The 21,687-nt window shown below is 45.8% G+C and overlaps 1 protein-coding gene across 3 annotated transcripts in view; it reads left to right on the forward strand.

Moving 5' to 3' along the window:
* WLS (Wnt ligand secretion mediator) overlaps positions 1 to 21,687 on the forward strand; it is a 58,522-nt gene that overhangs the window by 3,389 nt on the left and 33,446 nt on the right. For all 3 annotated transcript variants that reach the window (XM_076339964.1, XM_076339963.1, XM_076339962.1), the window contains exon 2: positions 13,520 to 13,792. In XM_076339964.1, the coding sequence (XP_076196079.1) occupies positions 13,520 to 13,792 (273 nt within the window). The remainder of the gene's footprint in view (positions 1 to 13,519; positions 13,793 to 21,687) is intronic.

Genomic DNA, 21,687 nt, shown 5'->3' on the forward strand with positions numbered 1-21,687 from the left:
TCCAGTGCACCAAACAGACACCAAGAATCTAGTTATTTTAGTTTATTCAGGTCTAGACAAACCAAAATATGTACACAACTGGAACACAGCTACAAAGCTAAACCAGCCTTTCCTTTAGCAGTCAGTTAGGTCATGTTTCAAAACAATGACTAAGTGCTCTATTTTAACAGATTACTTGTGCAAGTCCAAAATACACAAATGCAACATGTTGGTACCTGATACGATGACAAAGCTTCATTTTTCTGAAATTGGGGTTTTCTGCCAGTGGTGGTTCTCTAGCTAGTTTTTGAATGGTCAGCTGCATAATGTCTGAATTTTAATACGGCTTGCACATTTCCAATGGCTCTTTTATTTAGAAGCAGGAGTCTTATCAGCTCTCACATGGATTTTGTTTAGGAACTGTATGTTGGCAAAGAATGAGATGTACACATATGGGAGTCATTCCCTTACCAGGGTGAAGGTCCTGTGGCGATCTAAGGGAGCTTTGCAAAGCTAGGGAGTGAGAAAACACCTCAAAAGAGAATTTTATTGGGCCGTTTCTTTGTTGTCATGCTACGGTAATGAACTGTTGGCTCCAGACAACTGGGACTGTCACTGCTTCAAACCATCCTGTTTTCAAACCCTGCAGAATGTCTGGTGTCTGCTCCGTTCCACGGTAAACATCTTGTTTAAAGGTTATGCTTCTGGATTGTGTGTGTTGTGTTCAGTTAGGATGTATCAGTACTAGATAAAACGTGATCCATAAAATTAGTCGTAATAAAACCTCATCTTTACTACCCCGCTATGAGTGATAGCATACATATATTTTAGGAGAATGGGATCAAACAGAAATGTTTTCTATTATCATTCAAGGCAGCATTAATGTTTGTGAGAAATTAGGCTAACACTAATTTACAGTCATGCCAGCATTCCCAGGAGCCCTCGCATACTATGCATATGTATGCTCTGCCTTTTCCATATACGGTGTGGGTTTAGCCAGATACCTGGCATCCTGGCTGTCTCCAGGGGTGCCGCTAGGCTTGTACAGGCTTTGAGTTGCGCTAACCAGCACGTGGAGCCAGGTTAGCTGGTGATGGCCTTGGACTCGGCGTGAGGACAAACCTTCCCACAGCTGGACCAGCTGCAGCAGCTGTCTGGTTGTGCTTGTTACTGGGGGTTTTGACCGGGGTGTTCCAATGGAGGCCACACCACGACTGCTGCTCTAGGGCCAAAGGTGGGCTAGGGCACCTTGTGTCCTCTCCTCCTGACTGCTGGCCAGGTGGTAGAAATTTTATGTGTGTGGAAATCTGACTTGACTCTAGTGTGGGTTTAATGCCTCTTGGTTTTCTTTAACCAAAGCTTTTGATTACAAATTATCTTCCTCTGTATACCAGGTGGAAAGCTGTTAATGGTGTCCCTCTTTCTAATTTCCTTTGCATCCTGGAATTCTTTTATATCTACAGTATTTTAAAAAGAAAAAAAAGGAAAGAAGGAAAACAGACTTTACTGCTCAAATCTGTCCAGAGTTCATGGAGATAGCAGGGAAATTTGTGTTAATCAAGTCCCAAAGCGTGGGGCACTTTTCATATTGCTCCGTAGCTCTGCAGCTCCCACAGAGTACGGGAGAACGCTGAGCCTCCCGGGTGCTGCTGGCGCCCAGGCAGGGTTTCATGCATCTCGGTGGGCTTTGTGCTGCTGCCTGATCACCACAAAAGCTGGGCAGATGTACAAACCTGCAGCCTCTGACTCTGGCACGCTCTCTGGTTTGTTGTTAAGCTAGCTTGTGCTTCACTGAATGGTCTGGTCTGTTCTAACGACCAGGGGTCAAGAAATTACCCCACCTTCCCTGCGGCTTTCTCTCTCCATTACTTTAGTCGAGCAAAGCGATGGGCGTCTTGCCCCTGATTTTCCAGTACCGCAGGAGGCTGTAGCAAAGAGCAAAGCTGCTGGGCAGATGGGCAGGCTGAAATGCAGGGCACAGGAGAAAATCGGACAACAGAGCTCTGTGGAGCAATATCCCTGCTTCAAAACTGTGATTTTTGTTCCTTTAGACAAGTTATTGAAAAGACAACTTTTCAATAACGTATTTTATGTGAGTTACTTCTATGACTACAAGGACGCCTTGTCCCAAGTCACAGATTATCTTGGTTTCAGTTCAAATGAGCTGACTGAATGCAAGAGAACCTCTCTCTAGTGAAGACAAAGTCCGGGAGCAGGCATACATACAGTTAAGTACAGAAAGATTGGTGCCCAACTGTACACTTTACAAATTTAACTGATTGGAAAAGTGGAGGTATTTATTTAGCACGAGTCTTCTGGGACGAGGGGGGATGCATTTAAGAAGGTGCAGGTTCACTGCTCCCTTGCCTCAGCTTAAGGTTGAAAAAACAGAATTGTTTTGACTGGAGCAAATAAAACTCTTACTTGTGTGTCTCGCCCAGAGAGATAATGAGTCATGTGTATAAATGGCTGAGCGGCTATGAACAATTCCAGTTCATTATCTAAATGTCTGATTTGGCTCCTGAGCAGAGAGTTTCCAGGATTTAATTTTCTTTCCTGGGATTTCATTACCTTCTTAGGGCTGAACTGATCTTTTGACAGGAGAGACGCTCTCATTTCTAAGGTATGTGGATGCAGCCTGCTAGGGAAGAGTGTCTGTGAGCTCCAGGACAAAGACCATTTTTATGTGCCTGACTTTCTTTCATCGCTGGCCTCTCCAGAAGACGGGCAAGCTGTGCTGAATAGGTCGGTGCTGTACCATGGACATGAATGCCAATAGAGTCCTCTGTATAGACACATTCCTTTAGTGCTGCAGCCTTGGCAGAAGCACTGGGAGCCGATGAAAAAGCAGACATGAAAGGTCATGTCTATTTAGTTTAGGTCTGCTCAATTCCTCTTTTTAAGAGCTGTAACTGTAGCTGAATGGGCAAATGTGCCAGAAATTGAGAGTTCCCAGGCAGAAACGTCCGTGCTGGGGGCCTGAGGAGCGGGCAGCGAGGCTGTAAATCCTCCGAGGCACTAGTTTTTTGCTCTTCTCACAGTTGCATCACTTCCAAACTACAGTTAACTTGGGAGAGATGCATCAGGGAAACTCTGTGCCTTGTAGTTTACCTAAACGTCCTCTTGCTGCTCCTCTTTTCTTTTGTGTTGATACTAACTAAACAAGCTTGGTTTTAATCGCGACCTGAACACTTACCAAGATGGTCGTGCTGCCTCTCTGCACTTCGCAAGGGATGACGATTAAACAGGAAGTCTTTTCGTTAGTAAATAACGTTTATGCTCTTTGAAGTCAAGTTACAACTCTGATAGCCTCGAAAAGCCTTTGAAGGGCGCAAGGTGTCCATCTGCTCCAGGACTGCCTGCTGCTGGCCCCAGCCTGAGGAAGTGCCCGAGGATCTGATCCCTCCTATTCAAATGCAGATGAAATTCTTTACATACCTGAGTATTGGCGGTTTCAAGGTATCTCGTTATCTGTAGTGGTCGACGAGGAGAGTTTCAGGCAGTCGCTCAGGAAAAAAAGCTGCTGGATAACGTCGGGTCATACTGCTATTTTAGATCTCTGTTTGCAGGGATTTAATATCTTGGCTGGGCGTAGAAAAAATGCATTTCATCTGAGTCGAAAATTGACAAAGGACAACTTGGAAGAAGATCAAACTGTCTGTGGCAATTAGTAAATCAGTTCTGCTTTTTTTTTTCCTTCTTTTAAATAAAATATTTTTGAATATATATTTCTGCATTTATGGAACTCATACTGCTAGTGCTCACTTTGTTTGCATTTGTTGCTGCTGTTGCATATGTATATGAATTGTGGAGGTCATTCATTCAGTTCTCCAGCAAATATGCTTGTACTCTGCTGCCTCATAAGGTTTTCTTGCTTTGTGACTTGCCTGGGTCTGAGGGAATAATCCCTTATCTGTGAGAGCAAGATTGTTCCCCAGAAGCCCTTTGGTTGGTGTTCGGTGGCAGCAGACTTGCAGGGTGCTTGGACTCCTGTTCCTGCAGCGGGGATCCCTGTTCCCGCAGCGGGGATCCCGACTGCACTTTCAGGTTTAAAGGCTCTTGGCACAGCTGCTCCTGTGGCTCTTTGAGAACTGACTTATTGAAGAAAATCTCCAGTTTTTTCTGCTCTAAAGAGGCCGTGCCGCATGGACAACTCTTCTGCTAGCACGGCCCAAAGCTGCAAAAATAGCATTGAAGAACAGACCTTGAGCAAAAAAACCCAACCACCCCCCCAACACGTATATACACAGATATCTCTAGCTACTGCATGGTTATAGGAAGCTGAGAAAACATAGAAATTCCTCAAAACCACAGTAAGACTGTTCTGCTGGCTGTAGCGCTTGGTTAGGGACCTCCAAATCCTGGCAGCTCGCTTCCCGCCCCAGTCTATTAAAACGGTAGGTTTGAGTATGGCAGAGGTCTGGGCTGCCGTCTGTGCCACCAAATACCATCTTCCATCCAGCCGTACTCTGAATGGATCAGGATTCCCATCACCCTCCAAACAAGATGCAAAAGCCAGTGCTGCCCAAGCCAACACTGTCACTAGAGGAGGTACGTGCACAGCCCAGTCCTGGCTTGTTCTCCACATCCAAAGCAGGAGACCTGGATGCAGAATGTGAGCTTGGGTCGGCAATCTCCCAAACTAGGCTTTCGTGGTTTGGACAGGTTCATTTTTATGGTCTGAAACCAAAAAGACAGAGAAATGTACAGCATTGACAAATCTACCGGAGACGACAGAAATAAAGTTGTTCAGCTACAATACTATGTCTGGCAACTCCCACTGTAAATAAGGATGGAAATGGTGCCCTGGGGCTTCAAAGGACTATGGTCTTGATAAAGCTTGAAGTCAAATGATAAGAAAGAAATACCTTTCCCAAGGGGAATGGGCTTCTAGTAGGTAGTCGGGGGGTTTTCTGTTTGTTTTTTAAAAGATGAATTGGGTGATTTAAATGTACAGCAATTCTGCATATAAAAGCTGCTGCAGTGTTCAGAAAAAGGCTTTCACGTAGCTTGTGAAATAGTAACTAGTAATAAAAAATAGTAAAGACTGCATTAGTGGTCGCTCATTAACATACTAAACTGGTGGCATCGAAGTCAGGAAAGAGGGAGGTAGGAAAGAAAACTTTCATGCTGCAATAAATATATATTTATAAATAAGAAGTATATATAATGTTATTCAGATTCTCACTGTTCTGGTTGGAAAAGCTCAGTCTGTCCGATGATAAATTAGCTTGTTTATTCCTATCCTGCTGTTGGTTAGTGTAATGAAGCAGAAGTCCATTGTGTGTGCTCATTGGGTAGTGATGGCTCTGCACAGAAGGGGGTAATTGAGTAGAAAAGCGGAATGCTCCTGGTGCATGGGAGAAGTTAACACCACATGAGGTCAGTAGGATTCAAGCTTTAATCAATGTAGACACAATGCAATTGAGATTTTCTAAAGGGCTTGTTTATAGTGCGAGAGCAAGGGTCAGTAGTTAATTTGAAATGCTGTAGGTGTTCTAGATGAGAAGGTGCAAAATATATATCATAGAGGTAAGTATTCATGTGGGAGAAGAGGGGGGGTTGTTATTCTTGTAACTGGGCTGAATGCCTTGTTTGCAGGAATATGGAGGCGGGAAGGAATTACTTGAGGGTTTATCGCAGGAGCTTTTTAAAGATCTACCTAATTTATTGAAATTAATAAACTGAGCGATGGTGGCTTTTATGCAAATCTAGGCATACGTAATATTGTAAAATGAAAATATTGAAAAATTGAGCTCACTTATCTTTTTTTAGTAAATATTTTTTTTAACCTAAATAGTTAAGTCTAAATACAGTGAAACAGTTGTGGTTTTTTTTTCTCTGAGGAATGGTTCCTGAGGTAAGCCCCTTTACAGGCAGGATCTTATTTTCTGCTTTTCTTCTCAGAAAAGAAAAGGGCAATGAATGCTTACATGTTAATGGAGATAGATTGCTTCAAGGACAGTATAGCTGAAACTAAAGAAAAGCTACTTATTGCGGTACTAGAGAGATGTTAAAGTGTTACTGGCTTAAGCCCCATCAAGATTTGAACTGGGGCTTTGAGAATTAAAAAAAAAATTAGTTCTACAGCTGCTCAGTGCTATTTGCTGACATCTTTCAGGGTAAGTCCAGTGGGCTACGAATGGTGCTGGAGTTTGTCTAAATGAGTCTCTCTGTTCCATTTGCCCTCACCCATCCCCACATACCATCGCTACTGTGCTTTGCAGGAGAGGTAAGCCCAAGAGATAGGTAGGAACAAGTTTTGCTTGTGGCACAAAGATGTGAAAGGGTATTTATTAAGGATAGATAGCCATTCGGAGAAAGTGGGCTTTATTTTCTTCTTTCTTAAAAGCGTTAGGTCTTTAACTTTGTTTTTTCTCATAGAAATTTGATGGTGAAATGTCATTTTTCCCATGTTTGAAGGTTCATTAAAGGTTCATTGCCACCAAAAAGCTTCCTTACTCTACTGGTTTTTGCTCTCTTTTTGCATTCTACCTCAACTAAGCTTTGGTCCCCTAAATTTTCTGTAGGGGCAGCCGAGCATCAGCTGTAAATGCACCGAACAGCGGGAGGGAGGGAGTTGGGTGGAGAAGAGCAGAAACATCTGTAGGGGTAAGGGAAGAGCAAGACCTGGGATGTAGCACGCAAGAGAACTGGGAGCTCTAGGGAAAACCAGCGGTGACTTTTCCAAGATGAAAAGTGAACTGTGGTGGCAGTTGCATTGTGTCACGTCCATACGACATACTCCGTGGCAGATGCTCTCATACAATCACCAAATATGCAGATTGTAAATGCAGTTGCTGCTTGGCGTGGGGAGACTTCACCCTTGCAGGCGAGAGCAGGATTTCCCAATGCCTCTCTCGATCCAGTGTAGCATTTCACAGAATGGTAAGACTTGGTCAGTCTGATCTTCTCGGTTGTAGAAACAGCATTGAAAACCATTTTGAGGAATGAAACGTGGCTATTTGATATAGGGCAAAGATTCAGGGTATTCAGAGGAGAGAGTGAAGAAAGTGGTGACTATAAATCTGAAGAAGTGGAAAATATACTCATTGGGACTGGTGTGTGCACATGATCCAGCTGGCGGTAATCTCTACCGCGTGTGAACTCAACTTTGACTGCTATATAGTAACTTAATATTTAGTCTGTATGTGAAATGATAAAAATGGGGATGAGGGGACAGCAAGAGCAGCACATCAGCATCCCAGGAGCAGTAACGACCTTCAAGACCTGGTGGGATAATGTCCTGAGTGCCCTGCTCTGACCTCCTGGCTGACCCTGCTGCGAGCAGGAGGTTGGACAAGAGACCTCCCGAGGTCCCGTCCCATCCGGAGTAACTCTGGTTCCTCAGCGTCAAATGGTGCTATTCCCTTTGAACGGGTTCATTTTTAATATGGTGTCCAAGGAATCATTATTTTGTAATATGAAGCTCTAGCTTTTGTTTGAAAAATTATGTTAACAAAATCAAGGTTAGGATGCTGTGATTAATTATGCTTGTATTGATTGGGGGAATGGGTTTTTACTTTCCTTTTTAAGTAACCAAACTAGGAGGATTAAGTCTCAGCTACAACTTTTGCCAACTCCCGCACCCCCCAAAATACTCCATTTGTTTCATTTAGTTGGCCACAGTGTTGCACTCACCTTGAATGGAATTAAAACTTTCCATTCTGAGGATTTCCCAAAGCCAGACTTGGGAGCATGGTGGTAACCACAATCTAACCCAGTGGCCCAAGAAAGCAAGACACCAGTGACGGACGGTCCTGGATCCCCCAGGTCCCTTCAGAGTACCCTGCTATTTACCGGTTTGCTGGGTATTCGGGGCAGGATGCGCAGTTTCTTCAGCAAATGCTGTAGGGTTTTGCTATGGAGAATATAGGGCAGCAGAAGCAGCTTTGGATGGCTCGGGGTGTCTCAGCCATGTGGTGAACCACTTCAGCTGTTTGCCTCTGCTTATACTCTGTTTAGTCTGTGTGAAGTGAAAGAATTTTGATTCCAGTTGAGATGTAGGAGAGAAATCCTCTGTATCTTGGCAATGAGGATGGTCACCAGTGCTGAGAAACCAAATCATGACATCTTTTGCTGAATCAGGTCTTAAGATCTTTGACCTCTCTGACCAGTAGATGTAAGGTAAGCTGACATGTCTCCTTCAACTCCCCTTATTTGGAGTTATTCTGTAACACTGTCATCTTCTTAGTTTTGTGTGAAACTGCTACCAATTCAACATGAGACTGAGTAGTTTTGGATCATTCAAAACTGAAAGCAATTCAACTTCTGTCCATCCCCCCCGCACTAAACGTCTCTCTTCCTTTTAACTGCTGCTGTTTCTTGGGGACATAGCCTGAGAAAATCCGTATGCTTGAGCCAATGTACCATTGGCTATATACTACTTTCAATATGAAAAGTGAGAAAAGTCTCACTGAAAGCCTTGCTGGAACTTACATGCAAGAGTTGCTTCAATCTGTAAGACATAGCTGAAATGGCTTTGAAAGTTCATCAGAAGTCCTCCCCGGGAAGCGGTGGCCACACTGCTGAAGGCAGCCGGCTTTCCCAGCGGGCTCACTGGCTAAAGCTGCTGCAAGGAGCCGTGCTTCCATGGCAGGGAATGGCAGGGTCTGCTGTGACCCATGTAATTTGGGATAACCTTGGGGCTTTTGCAGTGAGCCAGGCACCTCCAAAGCCTCTTCTGGAGGAGATGGAGCAGGCGGCTTCCCCATTCCCCAGCAGCATATGGGCCGGCTGTGTGAGCCGGTCGCTGCATACCTTTAAGGCAAGTGTGTTTATACCATATACGCAAACAAGCTTCAAAGAGGGTAAACTGTATTCACTCCCCAAACTAGTATGAAAACCAGTGAACTGCAAAAGAGAGGTTGCTCAGACTCTGTTAGTTTTATTTTCATGTCTGTGCTTGCCTGGGTTTTTAAGGAAGATTTAATGAAGGCTTGTCCCATCAGAGCTAAGGAGGGCTCTGGTGGTGACAGTCACCTGCCCGCTTCCCACGGGCGCAGGCACGCTGACTCCTTGGAGATCATGGCTGTTGCTCTGAAAGCGTTTGCTGTGAATCATCCTGTCTCTAAACTTGTCTGTGGGAAGTTTTTTCTCTTAAGTAGGGGGGTTGGAAGTATCCACCGACAGGGCTAGCAGCTCCACTGGCTTCGTGCCTACGGCTTTCGGCATCCAGCGCTGCTGAGGTTGAACCCCTTTGGAGCGAGGGGTCTCTGCCCAGTGCCTGCTCACGGCCCCTGGAGCCAGGGCACTTTCACGGAGGCTCCCCGGGCAGCCCTAACCCAGGCTCGCAGGGCTGGCTCCTGTTTGAGATGGGTCCTGGAGAGCCACGCTCCCGACCAGCTTGTGCAAAACCCTCCTGATAAACGCCCTGCTCCTTGGTTACCCTGCGGACCCCTCCAAATGGTACCTGCATCACAGCAGTGCTTCTCATCACAGTGAGCAGACTGGAACGTGGGCTGAGGCTTATCCACTGTATTATGCACAAACGGCTATTTAATTATTTACAGGCTGACATATATCATTTAATATATAAAGCTGAACCATCTACCAGCCCACAGGCAGAATGACTGAAAGCAGCCTGCTTGGCACCACGTTTTAACTGAAATCCCTCGATGCTAGCTTTGTTTTGCATAGCACTTTGTAATACTGTTAGTTGACTTGGCTGCAGTTTCACAAAGCATTTTTTTCCACTTGGTTCAACACTCACTTGAATTTAATGGGACTGGAGCCAAACAAGTAATGCAAGCCAAGTGCCGACGTTTGTTTGGTGTGCAGTTCCCGACAAGGAATATATATAGTAATTGTCTCTTGCTCCTCAAAGCTGTAACTTTGGCAGAGGGGATACTTGTGTTAGCATGCCAAGTATTTAAAATCATAATCAGTCAGTGATAAAAACATGTATTTATGGCTATAATGAGTTGCATCAAAGCAAGAAACATTCGTCTTCTCTGTAGAAGTAACAATGTCTCTTAATTCAGAAATGCCTACTTTTAAATCACACAAAGATCTGTCAAAGTTAAAAAGCCCTGAGAGCTTGGCCTCAATGTCTGGCTTATTTCACAACAATATTCCTAATGTTCACTTATAGCTGCAGTTTTAGCCACGGTTACTAGGTTCTGCATTGCGGCATGATAAAGGAACGTTGCACTGTTTTATGCACTTATGGCACGTCATTAAAGCATTCTGTAATCCTGGACTTGCAGCTACATTTTTTGTTTGTTTGTTGAATGCTTTATTTTATTCTATTTTGCTGTTTCTTTCTGGCATATCAATGATCTGTTCTTTTTGGGGCTGCTGTAACGTATGAGCTTTCTGTGGTTCCCAGACGTCTGCTGGACGCAGCGAGGGTTTGAGATGCAGCAGTGCTGCGTATCTGTGATGCACTTAGGCTGTGGATTGATAGCGAGAGCAGGTATGAATCTGGAAGAATTCCTGCTCAAGCAAATCCCTTTCCTTTTAGCTGACCATTTATGCCAGCATCACTGCTACTTTTCAGCTGGAAAAAACTTACTGCTGTCAAAAAATTGAAAAAATGCAGTTTATAAACAACTGCTTTTTAATAACTTCCTCCCGACTCGCACGTTGAGTCATCTCTCCCCTGCCTGTAGGAAGGAGTGCGGATGTCATCTTTCTAACGAGGTGGCACGTTAGTGAAGATGCTACGCAGGGTTCCTGGCTTGGATCCCAAAAGGCAACAGAGCTGCTGTTGTGATGCTGTGTCCAAATGACGAGGGAGCCAGGTCTGAATCATCTGGGTGTAGCGCGTGCGGATGTCAGCGTGCTGAGCCTGGCCAAACCTCGCGCTGCTCGGGAACCCTGAGCTGGCTCTGCCCCGGACGGGGCTGGAGGTGGCTGGGTGGGTGTTGCTCAGTTTGGGTTTGTTTTTTCTCATTGAAATACTTGCAGTTTGTAGGTAGGGTGTTATTGCTTGCTGCTGGAGTTTTTTAGCAGGCTGTGATCTGTTTGGGAAGTCCTGGACCGTCTGTCAGAATGAGGATGGTGGCAATGTGAAAGTAGCCTTCTGCAGGAGCCCACGGGCTGGCCGGCTTATCCCCAATTTTACAGGATCACCTCAGCGTCTTTTCTCGGGAGACTTTGACATTAAGTCATCTGTTATTCTATATGCCTGGATATCTGTTATTCTATACGCTACTTCTGTTTTAACTCATAGTATAGGAATATTTCAATGCTCTATCACTTAGAGCATTTTTACGTTGTTTGCACTTAATTTTTTTAATTTCAAGCCCTATTTTCATTTTAAAAAGGGCTGGATAGTTTGGGGTTTTTCATAAATGTCATTTCACAAGAAACTTGTCTTACATAACTTTAATTTCTTCAAATTCTAGTGAAAACAGAAATCAAATAAAACTCTCTAACAGCGTAAAAAGAAAGAGTTAACCTGCTCCATCTGCTTCCCAAAACCTGTGAAGCTGGAAGGAATTCATTACAGCATGTCCAATGGTACCTTCCTGGTAATACTTCAGAAAATAGGACAGTTCTGGTTTAATTGCAGTGAAATGTATTGGGCGTTAAAATGTGTTGAGCTGGCTGTTGTGCAAAAAATTCTTTCAATGACAAAAAAGGGAATAGATCCATAAGGGACAGAGGAATTATCAACCTTCTGGTCACTGGACCTTCTGACCCGTGGAAGCCCTTCTGATCGTACTGGGGAGGTGAGGAACTGGAATGTCTCCAGCTCTGCTTGCCTCCCTGGTTTGCCGGTTCTGTGATGCATTAAAATATTTATTTCCCAAATGATATTGGAAACAGGGCAGAACCGCTGTCGTAAGAAGTCTTTGCATGGAAGAACTATGTTGGAAATATATTTGAGTTTTTAAAAGCCTTTTCTTTCTCTCAGATTTGAAGGTGTTTTATGCTGAAATTCTGGCTCAAGGTGGAATGCATTTCTTTTCTGCTTTCATCCCTATTTGTACTTCAGAGTTTCTGACTGTTTCCTCATTGATGTAAAGCCCGAGCAGTATAATCCTCCATAGTTCTAATTATCTAATCTGGAATGTTACCCATTTTCACTGTATCAGGATAATGTGTACCTTGTGCACATGCACAAAGCCTCGTCGCTTGCTGTGATAATGGGGGCAATGCAGAATTTGGGGAGCGTTTCAGAGCCCAGATCTCTATTCAGCTTCTTTTCTCCCAATATCTCAAAAAAACCTGTGGCTAGGGGAAAAAGAGAGACAAATCTTTGGTTGTAATAGTCATTAGTTCACACCTAACTTACAGCAAAAGGAAGAAATGCCTTCATGCAAAATGTTTCTCTACAGTTAGCAGCAGTGGGCGAGCAAGGATCTTTGGAGCATCATGGAGGTGGCCAGCTTACCTGCTCTTTTCCATGTAGGGAGTTTTGGCGAGGCTGAGATGGCTCCCACGGCAAGTTTGCAGACAGCAGATGTGGGTGATGGCCCTGGGCTGGGTTAGATGCTGAGTGGTGCTGCTCTCTCCCTTTACAAGGATTCAGGCTAACTTGCATCCCTTGTTTGAGCATGCTCCCTCAGCAGCTGTGTGATGGAGGTAGGACCTGCTCCGCTAGCAGTGTGATTAGAGAAGCGGCAAAAGTACTGGTAGTCTTTCAAAATGGCACTGCTGCCTCCAGCAACGATGGCAAAAATCCATGAGAACGGTCCACTGGCGATGGTGCCTGTGGGTGATAACCTCACAGGATAGAAACCTGTTTGCATTTATCTTGGTTTTCTGAAGATGTTTTGCTTACCTTACTAATTTGAGCTATGTTGGGATGAGGATGTACCTCCACATAAAGAGGGAGTGTGAAGTGGAAGTAGTGCTAGTGCCACGCTGCCATGAGGCTCATCATCCCTCTGGGGAGGGCCAGGTTGTCCTGGGGAAGATGGCACAGTTATGGCACAGGGAGGACTGCGCCACCTTCTTCACTTGGCATGCTCCAGGTCAGATCACTGGTGGGCGTGAAAGTAAGTAAAGAAGAATTAATGCAGCAATATCCAGTTTATCAGTGCTGGGAGCTCTTTTTATTCCCCTAGTGTTTTTTTAAAAAGAATTGCATGGTTCAGCAGTGAGAAAAGCCTTCCTGCCCAAAGAAACGTGTAGCTGTGCGTGGTTCGAATCACTGCGGTAAGCATTGCCCTGCTCTGCAGGACCACAAGGCCTAGGATTAGTTCATCTATCTAGGTTTGTGATATCTGCATGCTTTGCAATTGGATTTGCTTGAGTGAGCAAACTAGAAGAGTGTATGCACAGAAAAAGACGCCAGTAACTTTCTGCGTGATTTTGGTGTAACTGAGGTATCTGAGACTGAACTGGCAGATTCCCACTGCTTCAGCTAATCCTAATTTGATCCCACTACAAAGTCAGTAATATGTCTGTAGACGTAATAAACTTAATTACTTAACTGTAAGATCAAGGAACTGTGAAGGAGAATCATTTGATGCATTTGTTTTAAATTACCTTCGAATAGTTGAATGGGGAGCTGCATATTTTGACGGGGAAACCACTATATAAGACATGTAAAGATGCTAAAAGTGTGATTCTCTTCCATTTGCAGCTCCCAGTCCCACTACAGCTGTTCCTTACACGTCCGTGAAGTGCATTGATGTAAGAAAAAACCACCACAAAACCAAGTGGCTGACGCCCTGGGGACTCAACCACTGCGAGAAGCTCAAAGACTTCGACGAGGCGGTGAGCAGGCAGATCGAAGCCAACGATATTGTGTTTGCCGTGCACATCCCCCTCCCCAGGAAGGAGATGAGCCCCTGGTTCCAGTTCATGCTTTTCATCATGCAGCTGGACATTGCATTCAAGATGGACAATGACCTAAGTAAGTCACTCTCCATCATTTGTTACATGCTGACTATGGTCTAACTTCCCAATGTGTTTCTCTTAAAGTTTCTTTTATCCTGCACCATATGTTAACTGCTACGGTGCCTCCATACAGCGAGGTGATACAGGAGCACATTCTAAGGGTGGGAATTGGTAATGAGATTTCAGTATGTGTCTTTGCAGGGAGAGCTGTTCACGCTGCACTAGCGAGTAGCTAAGCAGACGATGAACGGGTTCCCCGTTTTAAAGTACGTGGACCATCAGCAACTACACTAGTTTAAATCCAGCAATTCGCTTTCACAGCGTACGCTCCTGGGTTTCATATAGTTTTCCAAAATATTCCAGGATGCTGAGTGCACGGCAACAGTTTGCAGTCGATAATACAGCCCAGCCCTTTCAGCTGCTTCTTTCCTCCTGCCTTCTACATGTTCCCATCCTGTCCCTTGTGCTGGCTCTGCACGTGCCTGGCCACATAGTGAGCTGCATCGTGCAGCCTCCTCAGCAGAAACTCCCGCTTGGCTGGGTGAGTTTTCTGACCGGTTAGCAGGTTGACTTGGTTGCTGCCATACAAGCTAGTGCCAGGGCGACCACTGAAGATCTGCTGGAGCAGGTGAGGAGTGAGGATGCCCCTTCTGGAGGCAGCGCGTCTGCCGGAGCAGGAGCATCACCTCACTGTGCTCTAGTTTGGATGTTTCAGTTTGTGTGGAGATGTTGAAATGCAGAGTCATGAGATTTTTTGGTTTTTTTTTTTATTTTTATAAATGTGTCTACCCCAAAAATCCCTTATATAAAGACTTGAACTGGTTACTAGTTTACCAGTGCTGAAAACTTTAAGCTGTGGTATTTTGCTCTATGTTTGCCAAATGCTTTTGTGTGATGAGTTTCTAAACTGCGAGCCAAAGTACTTAGTAAATGACATTATTGATCCATAAGTTTACATGAGGAGCTCATAAGAAGGAATGCTCATGTCTGAGTTTTTAAACATGCACTCTCCATTGGGCACCAGTTGCGGAAGAGTTGCTGTTTATTTACTGAGCCTTTGTCATAATAACTTTAACTTCTTCAGTTTGAGGTTTGTTGTTGGTGAACTGAAATAGTTGCCCTACCTTCCATCAATTGTTGTGAGATACATTTTTTTGCTAGAATTTGATACATATAGATGGGAAGTACCTTCTGGCCTTGAAACTACAGTGGTCCAAATTAACTGGAAAACTGTATAGGTCCAGGAACCATGGAAGAAGCTGTCTTACTGGGATTCACCCTTAGTACCTAGAAGAAGATAAAATATGAAAAAAAAAAAAAAAAAAAAACCAAACCCCAAACCAAAACACGAAACCAAAAAAACCCCAAACTCCAAAATAACCCTGTAAAAAAATATGCAAAATGATGTCGGGAGCAGCAAGGGCAAGACTGATCTGCCCCGTACTGAAAGAAGAGTTGTATGTGTGTTTGCATGTTTTAAAGTGTTTGGGAAAAATCCCTCCCTCTAACAACTACGACCTAACAATGACTAAACAATTTACTTTTCAAACTGGTCTGCACTGGGGCTTCTGTAGCTCTTTCTCTGGCTGCAGCCTGTCTGTTGGTCTGGCTCTAGTGTTCACGTAACCATGTGGTGGATCAGTTCAGGGAGCAAATCCGTTTCAGAAACTGGCTGCTGGGTTGGGGATGTGGACTAGCAAACGCGTGTGCTGGTGCAGGGGGAGCTGGCAGCCTACACCCCAGGGACTGCAGCCAGGTCACCGTAGATCTGCTGAAACTTTCATGACTGCTTTACATTTCCTTTACTGCCTTGCCTGCTCAGTGTGGACCTGTTCCTTCCTAGCTATTTAATGTATCATCATTAAGATAAGTTAAAAATGAGATTGTATAAAGCTTGCATATGTATTCTTATCCCTATAATTATCTCTAAAATACAGAGAGAGTAGCTTTGTAACTTTATTAAGGCCTCAGCTTCTTAGACTTCAATAGATGATTGTGTTTAGAGAAATAACGCTTTGTTCTGAGGCTTTTAAAGTCAAACTGCTGAGCTGGAGTCAGTAACTGGCTGAGCACCTGGGAGCAGGTTGCTAAAATGCTAAACAAGCTTCTGACAGTAATTTCTCCTCTAAGAGCAGAGAGCCTTTTCTTCAGGTCATTATTTGTGCTGTTCAATGACCAAGTCCTTGAAAAGTGGAATTTTTTTGAGATAGAAAAGCGGAAAAGCTTGTCTCGGGCCTCCCTCTGGGTAATAAAAGCAAGGTTTGGGGGTGAGCTGTACCACTTCTGCAGCTGGGAAAGACTCAGTTTCTGGTCATTATCAGTTCAGTAGCTGCTGGTGGTTTTTGTTTATAAGAAGCATTTGGAGATGAGGGACATTAGTACTTCTTATGGTGTGAGCTTACTTGGCACATCTTGAGGGTTTTCTTTCATTGACTGAAGAAAGTATTTTAAAACGCTATTTTCCTACACTTTGTGCCAAGCTGAAGGCAGATGTAAATTAAGTGTAAAATCTAAGAAACTAGTGAGTAACACATCTCTTGCTTGCTAGTGTCGTAACAGATGAAATAAAAATAAATCTCGTTAAGCCAAAATAATTGCATATGTGTCTCTGTCTTGCTGCTAACTTTGTATTAGTGTTATGAGCTTCATTGATCAGACAATTGGAATTAGCTCCTCAAAAGAGTCAACACTAAAGATGTGAAATAACGTCATCTCTTCTTTTAAATCGACAATTTGAGTTTCTTCTCCCAAGCTTTAATCTGAGACCTCAGAGGCAGCAGTCACCCTGCCGTAGTTAATGCCAACAGTGGCCAGTGCCAAACCGGGGATGGCTCCTGGAAGGCGTCACAGCTGTTAAAGCCTCTGCCAGTCACCATTGTAATGACTGTCTTGAAGCTGCCTCAGATCATCTAGGAAAGCAGCGCTGCCTGGTAACTGCAAACACTCTTATCCGCCTGAAGAAGCTGGCTGCCTGTGTCCCTGAGGAAACATCCTGGTCTCTGGTGGCTCCTGAAACCCCACGGCATGATCCAAAGACGTTAAAGTCAACGTGAGCTGTGCAGGTTCCTGGGCTCGGCCACGCTCCCCTTGTTCTTCACCGAGTATGCTGCTGAGCCACATCTCAAACTGTTGCCTGCTTTTCTCTGCAAAGGCACATGGTCGTCCTCTTCCCTTGCAATCCATAAGCAAGGCCAACACACAGAACAAAAACTTGCATCTGCTGCAAGATTGTGGGCTCGGGTTTTCCGGGGGCGCTGACTGCCGCAGCAGCCCTGCCCTGGAGCATTCCTCTCCAAGGAGGGGCAGTGAGGCTGCCTGTAGGGAGACATTGGGGTGACTCACAGGCCTGACACAGGCGTGTTTCCCCTCACCTCCGGAGAGCCAGTCAGGCCTGTGTGTCAGCCCTCCTCATCCAGCCAGCAAGGGTTTTCCCTGGGGCGGTGGGAAAGGGCAGCCCTGGCAAGGTGCCCCAGGGAGTGGGAGAGCCGCCCGCAGACTTGCAGGGGCTGGGCATCCTGAAAGGCCTGTGGGATCTGCACCCTTCAGAGGAGGAACCAGCCTTAATCACATTTGCCTGGGGAACTTGGTCTGGACTTTCAAAATGCAGATGTTTAGAAATGTTTTCGAAATGCAGATGTTTAGAAGCTGAGCTACTTCCCTCATGTTTATCCTTCACAGAAAGCTGGGAGAGACTCAGACTTGCTGTTTCTCTGAGGAAAAGGCTATTTCTGTGCCCAAGCTGTCCTTGTCCTTTTTTGATGCATTGTGCATTCAATTATTAAAACCCCCCTTCCAGAACAGGGAAGGGCAGTGGACAGAGAAATGAGATGAAGTTATCTTAAAACCACCTGTACCTCAATCGCAAAAGCTGTGATGGGAAAGCTTAGTGCCTCTCACAAGGACAACAACACCTGCAAGCAGGACCCGTTCCCGCTGTGGTGCAAAATGCCCTGTTCGCAGGGACTGCAGGAATCCCTCTGGCACTCACGCAGCTGCTGACACAGGGCAGCAGCCGGAGCCCTGCACGGCAGCGCTGGTGTGCAGCCATCCATCCCTGCCATCTATCCACAGGGCAGCCGGCTGCGTCCCCGGGGGAGCAGCGGCCATCCTCTGGTTTCCAGCCGTAAGAAATCTCTTGCGTGCAAAAGGCTTCTTTTGAAGCTGAAGTGTTACTCTGTTACTGCGCAATTAGGTCTGGTTCCCATTGCTGGGTTTGAGGAACACCGGGTGCTTTCAGGGGAGGGATGAAGGCCATTCAGCTTGTTGAGGACTGTTCTTCAAAACAGCACCTGCCCTCGGAACCATGGTCCCTGCTCCCAGACAGGACATGCGGCTGAGCCACCTCTCCTTCACCTGTGCCTTTCTCCGGGGAGCAGAGCAGTGCTGCAGATGTCCATGGATGGGGTTGCTGGTAGCAAGTGTGCAAATTCCCTTTCCTTGGCAGGTTAGGTGGTCATCTCTGTTCTGTGTACATCAGATTCACTTTAAAAATTCATTCCTGCTTTGCTTTAGTTGCTCCTTGTTGGCACATCTTGCTGCTGGGCTCTCATGGGTAGGATACCTCAGAGAAGGGTGGGAGGATGTGCTGTGAGCTTGGAGGGGATTTACTTTTTTTTTAGTTTTACTTATTTTTGGGGCTGGTCTGCTGCCATGGGTCTGGGCCATTTGCATTTGGCAAGCTGCAATGTTCTTAACAGGGACCATCAGTCCTTCTCTCTGAGCTGCTTTGCAACACGACCTTCTACGTGCCAAGAAATAATTCACTGGTATCCATCCCTAGCTGGAGCAGGGACCTGGAGGCTGCTTGCTCCCTGACTACCACAGGCTTCAGGAGCCCCCGGAGCTGGGCTCTTCCTGCTTCAGTTTCACCTTGTGGAAAAGTAAACCTAAAATTGCTTCATAATGAATTGACACCTAGGAATGCAATGTCCCTGAGGAGTAAAAAGTGATGGTTGCACTGTGCTGGGCATTGGACAATGATGCCTTTATTTATCAGATGGCATAACAGTATGGAGGGGCCTTTACGAATTTTCAGTCTAAAAAAATAACTTGTTTTCTTCTCTTTTTGTATCTAGTGAACTTAAAATGTTAGTAAGTGAGAATGACTTCTGGTTTCTTTGCAGTTGGAAAGCAATTGTGTACAGTTGGATGGCTGAGCACTGCAGATTCCTGTTCAAATTCATCCGATTTTGGTCTCTTTGGTAGGTTTTGTAATTTTAGAGAGCTGGTGAAGCATGGAAGTGTAATGCAAATAATTCTAGCATTTCTTCTGTTTGCTTGCATATGCTTCTTTCCAGACAGCTGTATTAGTATGCAGCTGGCACAGAGCCATCTTCTGAAACAACTTTTCTATTTTTAGACTATTGTAATGTGAGTGAAGATATCCTCTGCTAATATCACACTATAAAGTGAATCATGGAAAAGATCTTGGGCACTGAACGTCCGGCAGTAAAATGTCAATGTGAAAAAATATGGGATGGCTCCTATGGGATGGCTCTTTAGGAAGGACAGGCAGGGGAGACAAGGGGGTGTCGCCCTCTATGGCAGTGACCAGCTGGGGTGCATGGAGCTGCGCCTGGGGATGGATGAGGAGCCCACCGAGAGTTTATGGGTCAGGATTAAAGGGAGGGCAGGGACAGGTGACATTACGGCGGGGGTCTGCTACAGGCCACTTGACCAGGAAGACTGAGTGGATGAGGCCCTCTATAGACGGATAGGAGCAGCCTCACATTCACAAGCCCTGGTCCTCGTGGGGGACTTCAACCACCCCGATATCTGTTAGACAGACAACACAGCAGGGCATAAGCAATCTGAGAGGTTCCTGGAATGCGTCGATGATAACTTCATTCTCCAAGTGGTAGAGGAGCCAATGAGGAGAGGTGCTATGCTGGACCTTGTTCTCACCAACAAGGAGGGGAATGTGAAGCTCAAGGGCAGCCTGGGCTGCAGTGACCACAAAATGGTGGAGTTCAAGATCCTTAGTGGACTGAGGAGGGCGCACAGCAAGCTCACTACCCTGAACTTCAGGAGAGCAGACTTTGGCCTCTTCAGGGATCTGCTTGGTTGAGTACCATGGGATAAAGCCCCCCCCCCCCCAGGGAAGAGGGCCCCAAGAAAGCTGGTTAATATTCAAGGATCACCTCCTGCAAGCTCAGGAGCGATGGATCCCAACAAAGAAGTCGGGCAAAAACACCAGGAGGCCTGCATGGATGAACAAGGAGCTCCTGGACAAACTCAAACACAAAAAGGAAGCCTACAGAGGGTGGAAGCAAGGACAGGTGGCCTGGGAGGAATACAGAGAAATTGTCCGAGCAGCCAGGGATCAGGTTAGGAAAGCTAAAGCCCTGATAGAATTAAATCTGGCCAGGGACATCAAAGGCAACAAGAAAAGCTTCCATAGGTACATCGGGGATAAAAGGAAGACAAGGGAAAATGTGGGCCCTCTCTAGAAGGAAACAGGAGACCTGGTTACCCGGTATATGGAGAAGGCTGAGGTACTCAATGACTTTTTTGCCTCGGTCTTCACTGGCAAGTGGTCTAGCCATGCTGCCCAAGTCGCAGAAGGCAAAGGCAAGGACTGGGAGAATGAAGAGCCGCCCACTGTAGGAGATCATCAGGTTTGAGACCGTCTAAGGAATCTGAAGGTGCACAAGTCCATGGGACCTGATGAGATGCATCCACAGGTCCTGAGGGAACTGGCAGATGAAGTTGCTAAGCCTCTATCTATCGTATTTGAGAAGTCGTGGCAGGCCGGTGAAGTTCCCACTGACTGGAAAAGGGGAAACATAACCCCCATTTTTAAAAAGGGAAAAAAGGAAGACCCGGGAAACTACAGGCCAGTCAGTCTCATGTCTGTGCCCAGCAAGATCATGGAACAGATCCTCCTGGAAACTATGCTAAGGCACATGGAAAATAAGGAGGTGATTGGTGACAGCCAACATGGCTTCACTAAGGGCAAATCGTGCCTGACAAATTTTGTGGCCTTCTATGATGGGGTCACAGCGTTGGTGGATAAGGGAAGAGCAACTGATGTCATCTACCGGGACTTGTGCAAAGTATTTGACACTGTCCTGCATGACATCCTTGTCTCTAAATTGGAGAGACATGGATTTGACGGATGGACCACTCAGTGGATAAGGAATTGGCTGGATGGTCACACTCAGAGTTCTGGTCAATGGCTCGATGTCCAAGTGGAAACCAGTGACAAGTGGCATTCCTCAGGGGTCAGTATTGGACCAGCGCTGTTTAACATCTTTGTCGGTGACATGGACAGTGGGATTGAGTGCACCCTCAGCAAGTTTGCCGACGACACCAAGCTGTGTGGTGCAGTTGACATGCTGGAGGGAAGGGATGCCATCCAGAGGGACCTTGACAGGCTTGAGGGGTGGGCCCGTGCAAACAGGCCCCATGAAGTTCAACAAGGCCAAGTGCAAAGTCCTGCACATGGGTCAGGGCAATCCCAAGCACAAGTACAGGCTGGACAGAGAACGGATTGGGAGCAGCCCTGAGGGGAAGGACTTGGGGACTTTGGTTGATGAAAAGCTCAACATGAGCCAGTAATGTGCGCTTGCAGCCCAGAAAGCCAACCGTATCCTGGGCTGCATCAAAACAAGCATGACCAGCAGGTCAAGGGAGGTGATTCTGCCCCTCTACTTCGCTCTCTTGAGACCCCACCTTGAGTACTGCGTTCAGCTCTGGGGCCCCCAACGTAAGAAGGACATGGGCCTGTTGGAGTGAGTCCAGAGGAGGGCCACAAAGATGATCAGAGGGCTGGAGCACATCTCCTATGAAGACAGGCTGAGGGGGCTGGGGTTGTTCAGCCTGGAGAAGAGAGGGCTCTGGGGAGACCTTATAGCAGCCTTTCAGTACCTGAAGGGGCCTACAAGAAAGCTGGAGAGGGACTTTTTACAA

Source organism: Aptenodytes patagonicus, chromosome 5 (genome assembly GCF_965638725.1).
Source record: "Aptenodytes patagonicus chromosome 5, bAptPat1.pri.cur, whole genome shotgun sequence".
Classification (NCBI taxonomy): Eukaryota; Metazoa; Chordata; class Aves; order Sphenisciformes; family Spheniscidae; genus Aptenodytes; species Aptenodytes patagonicus.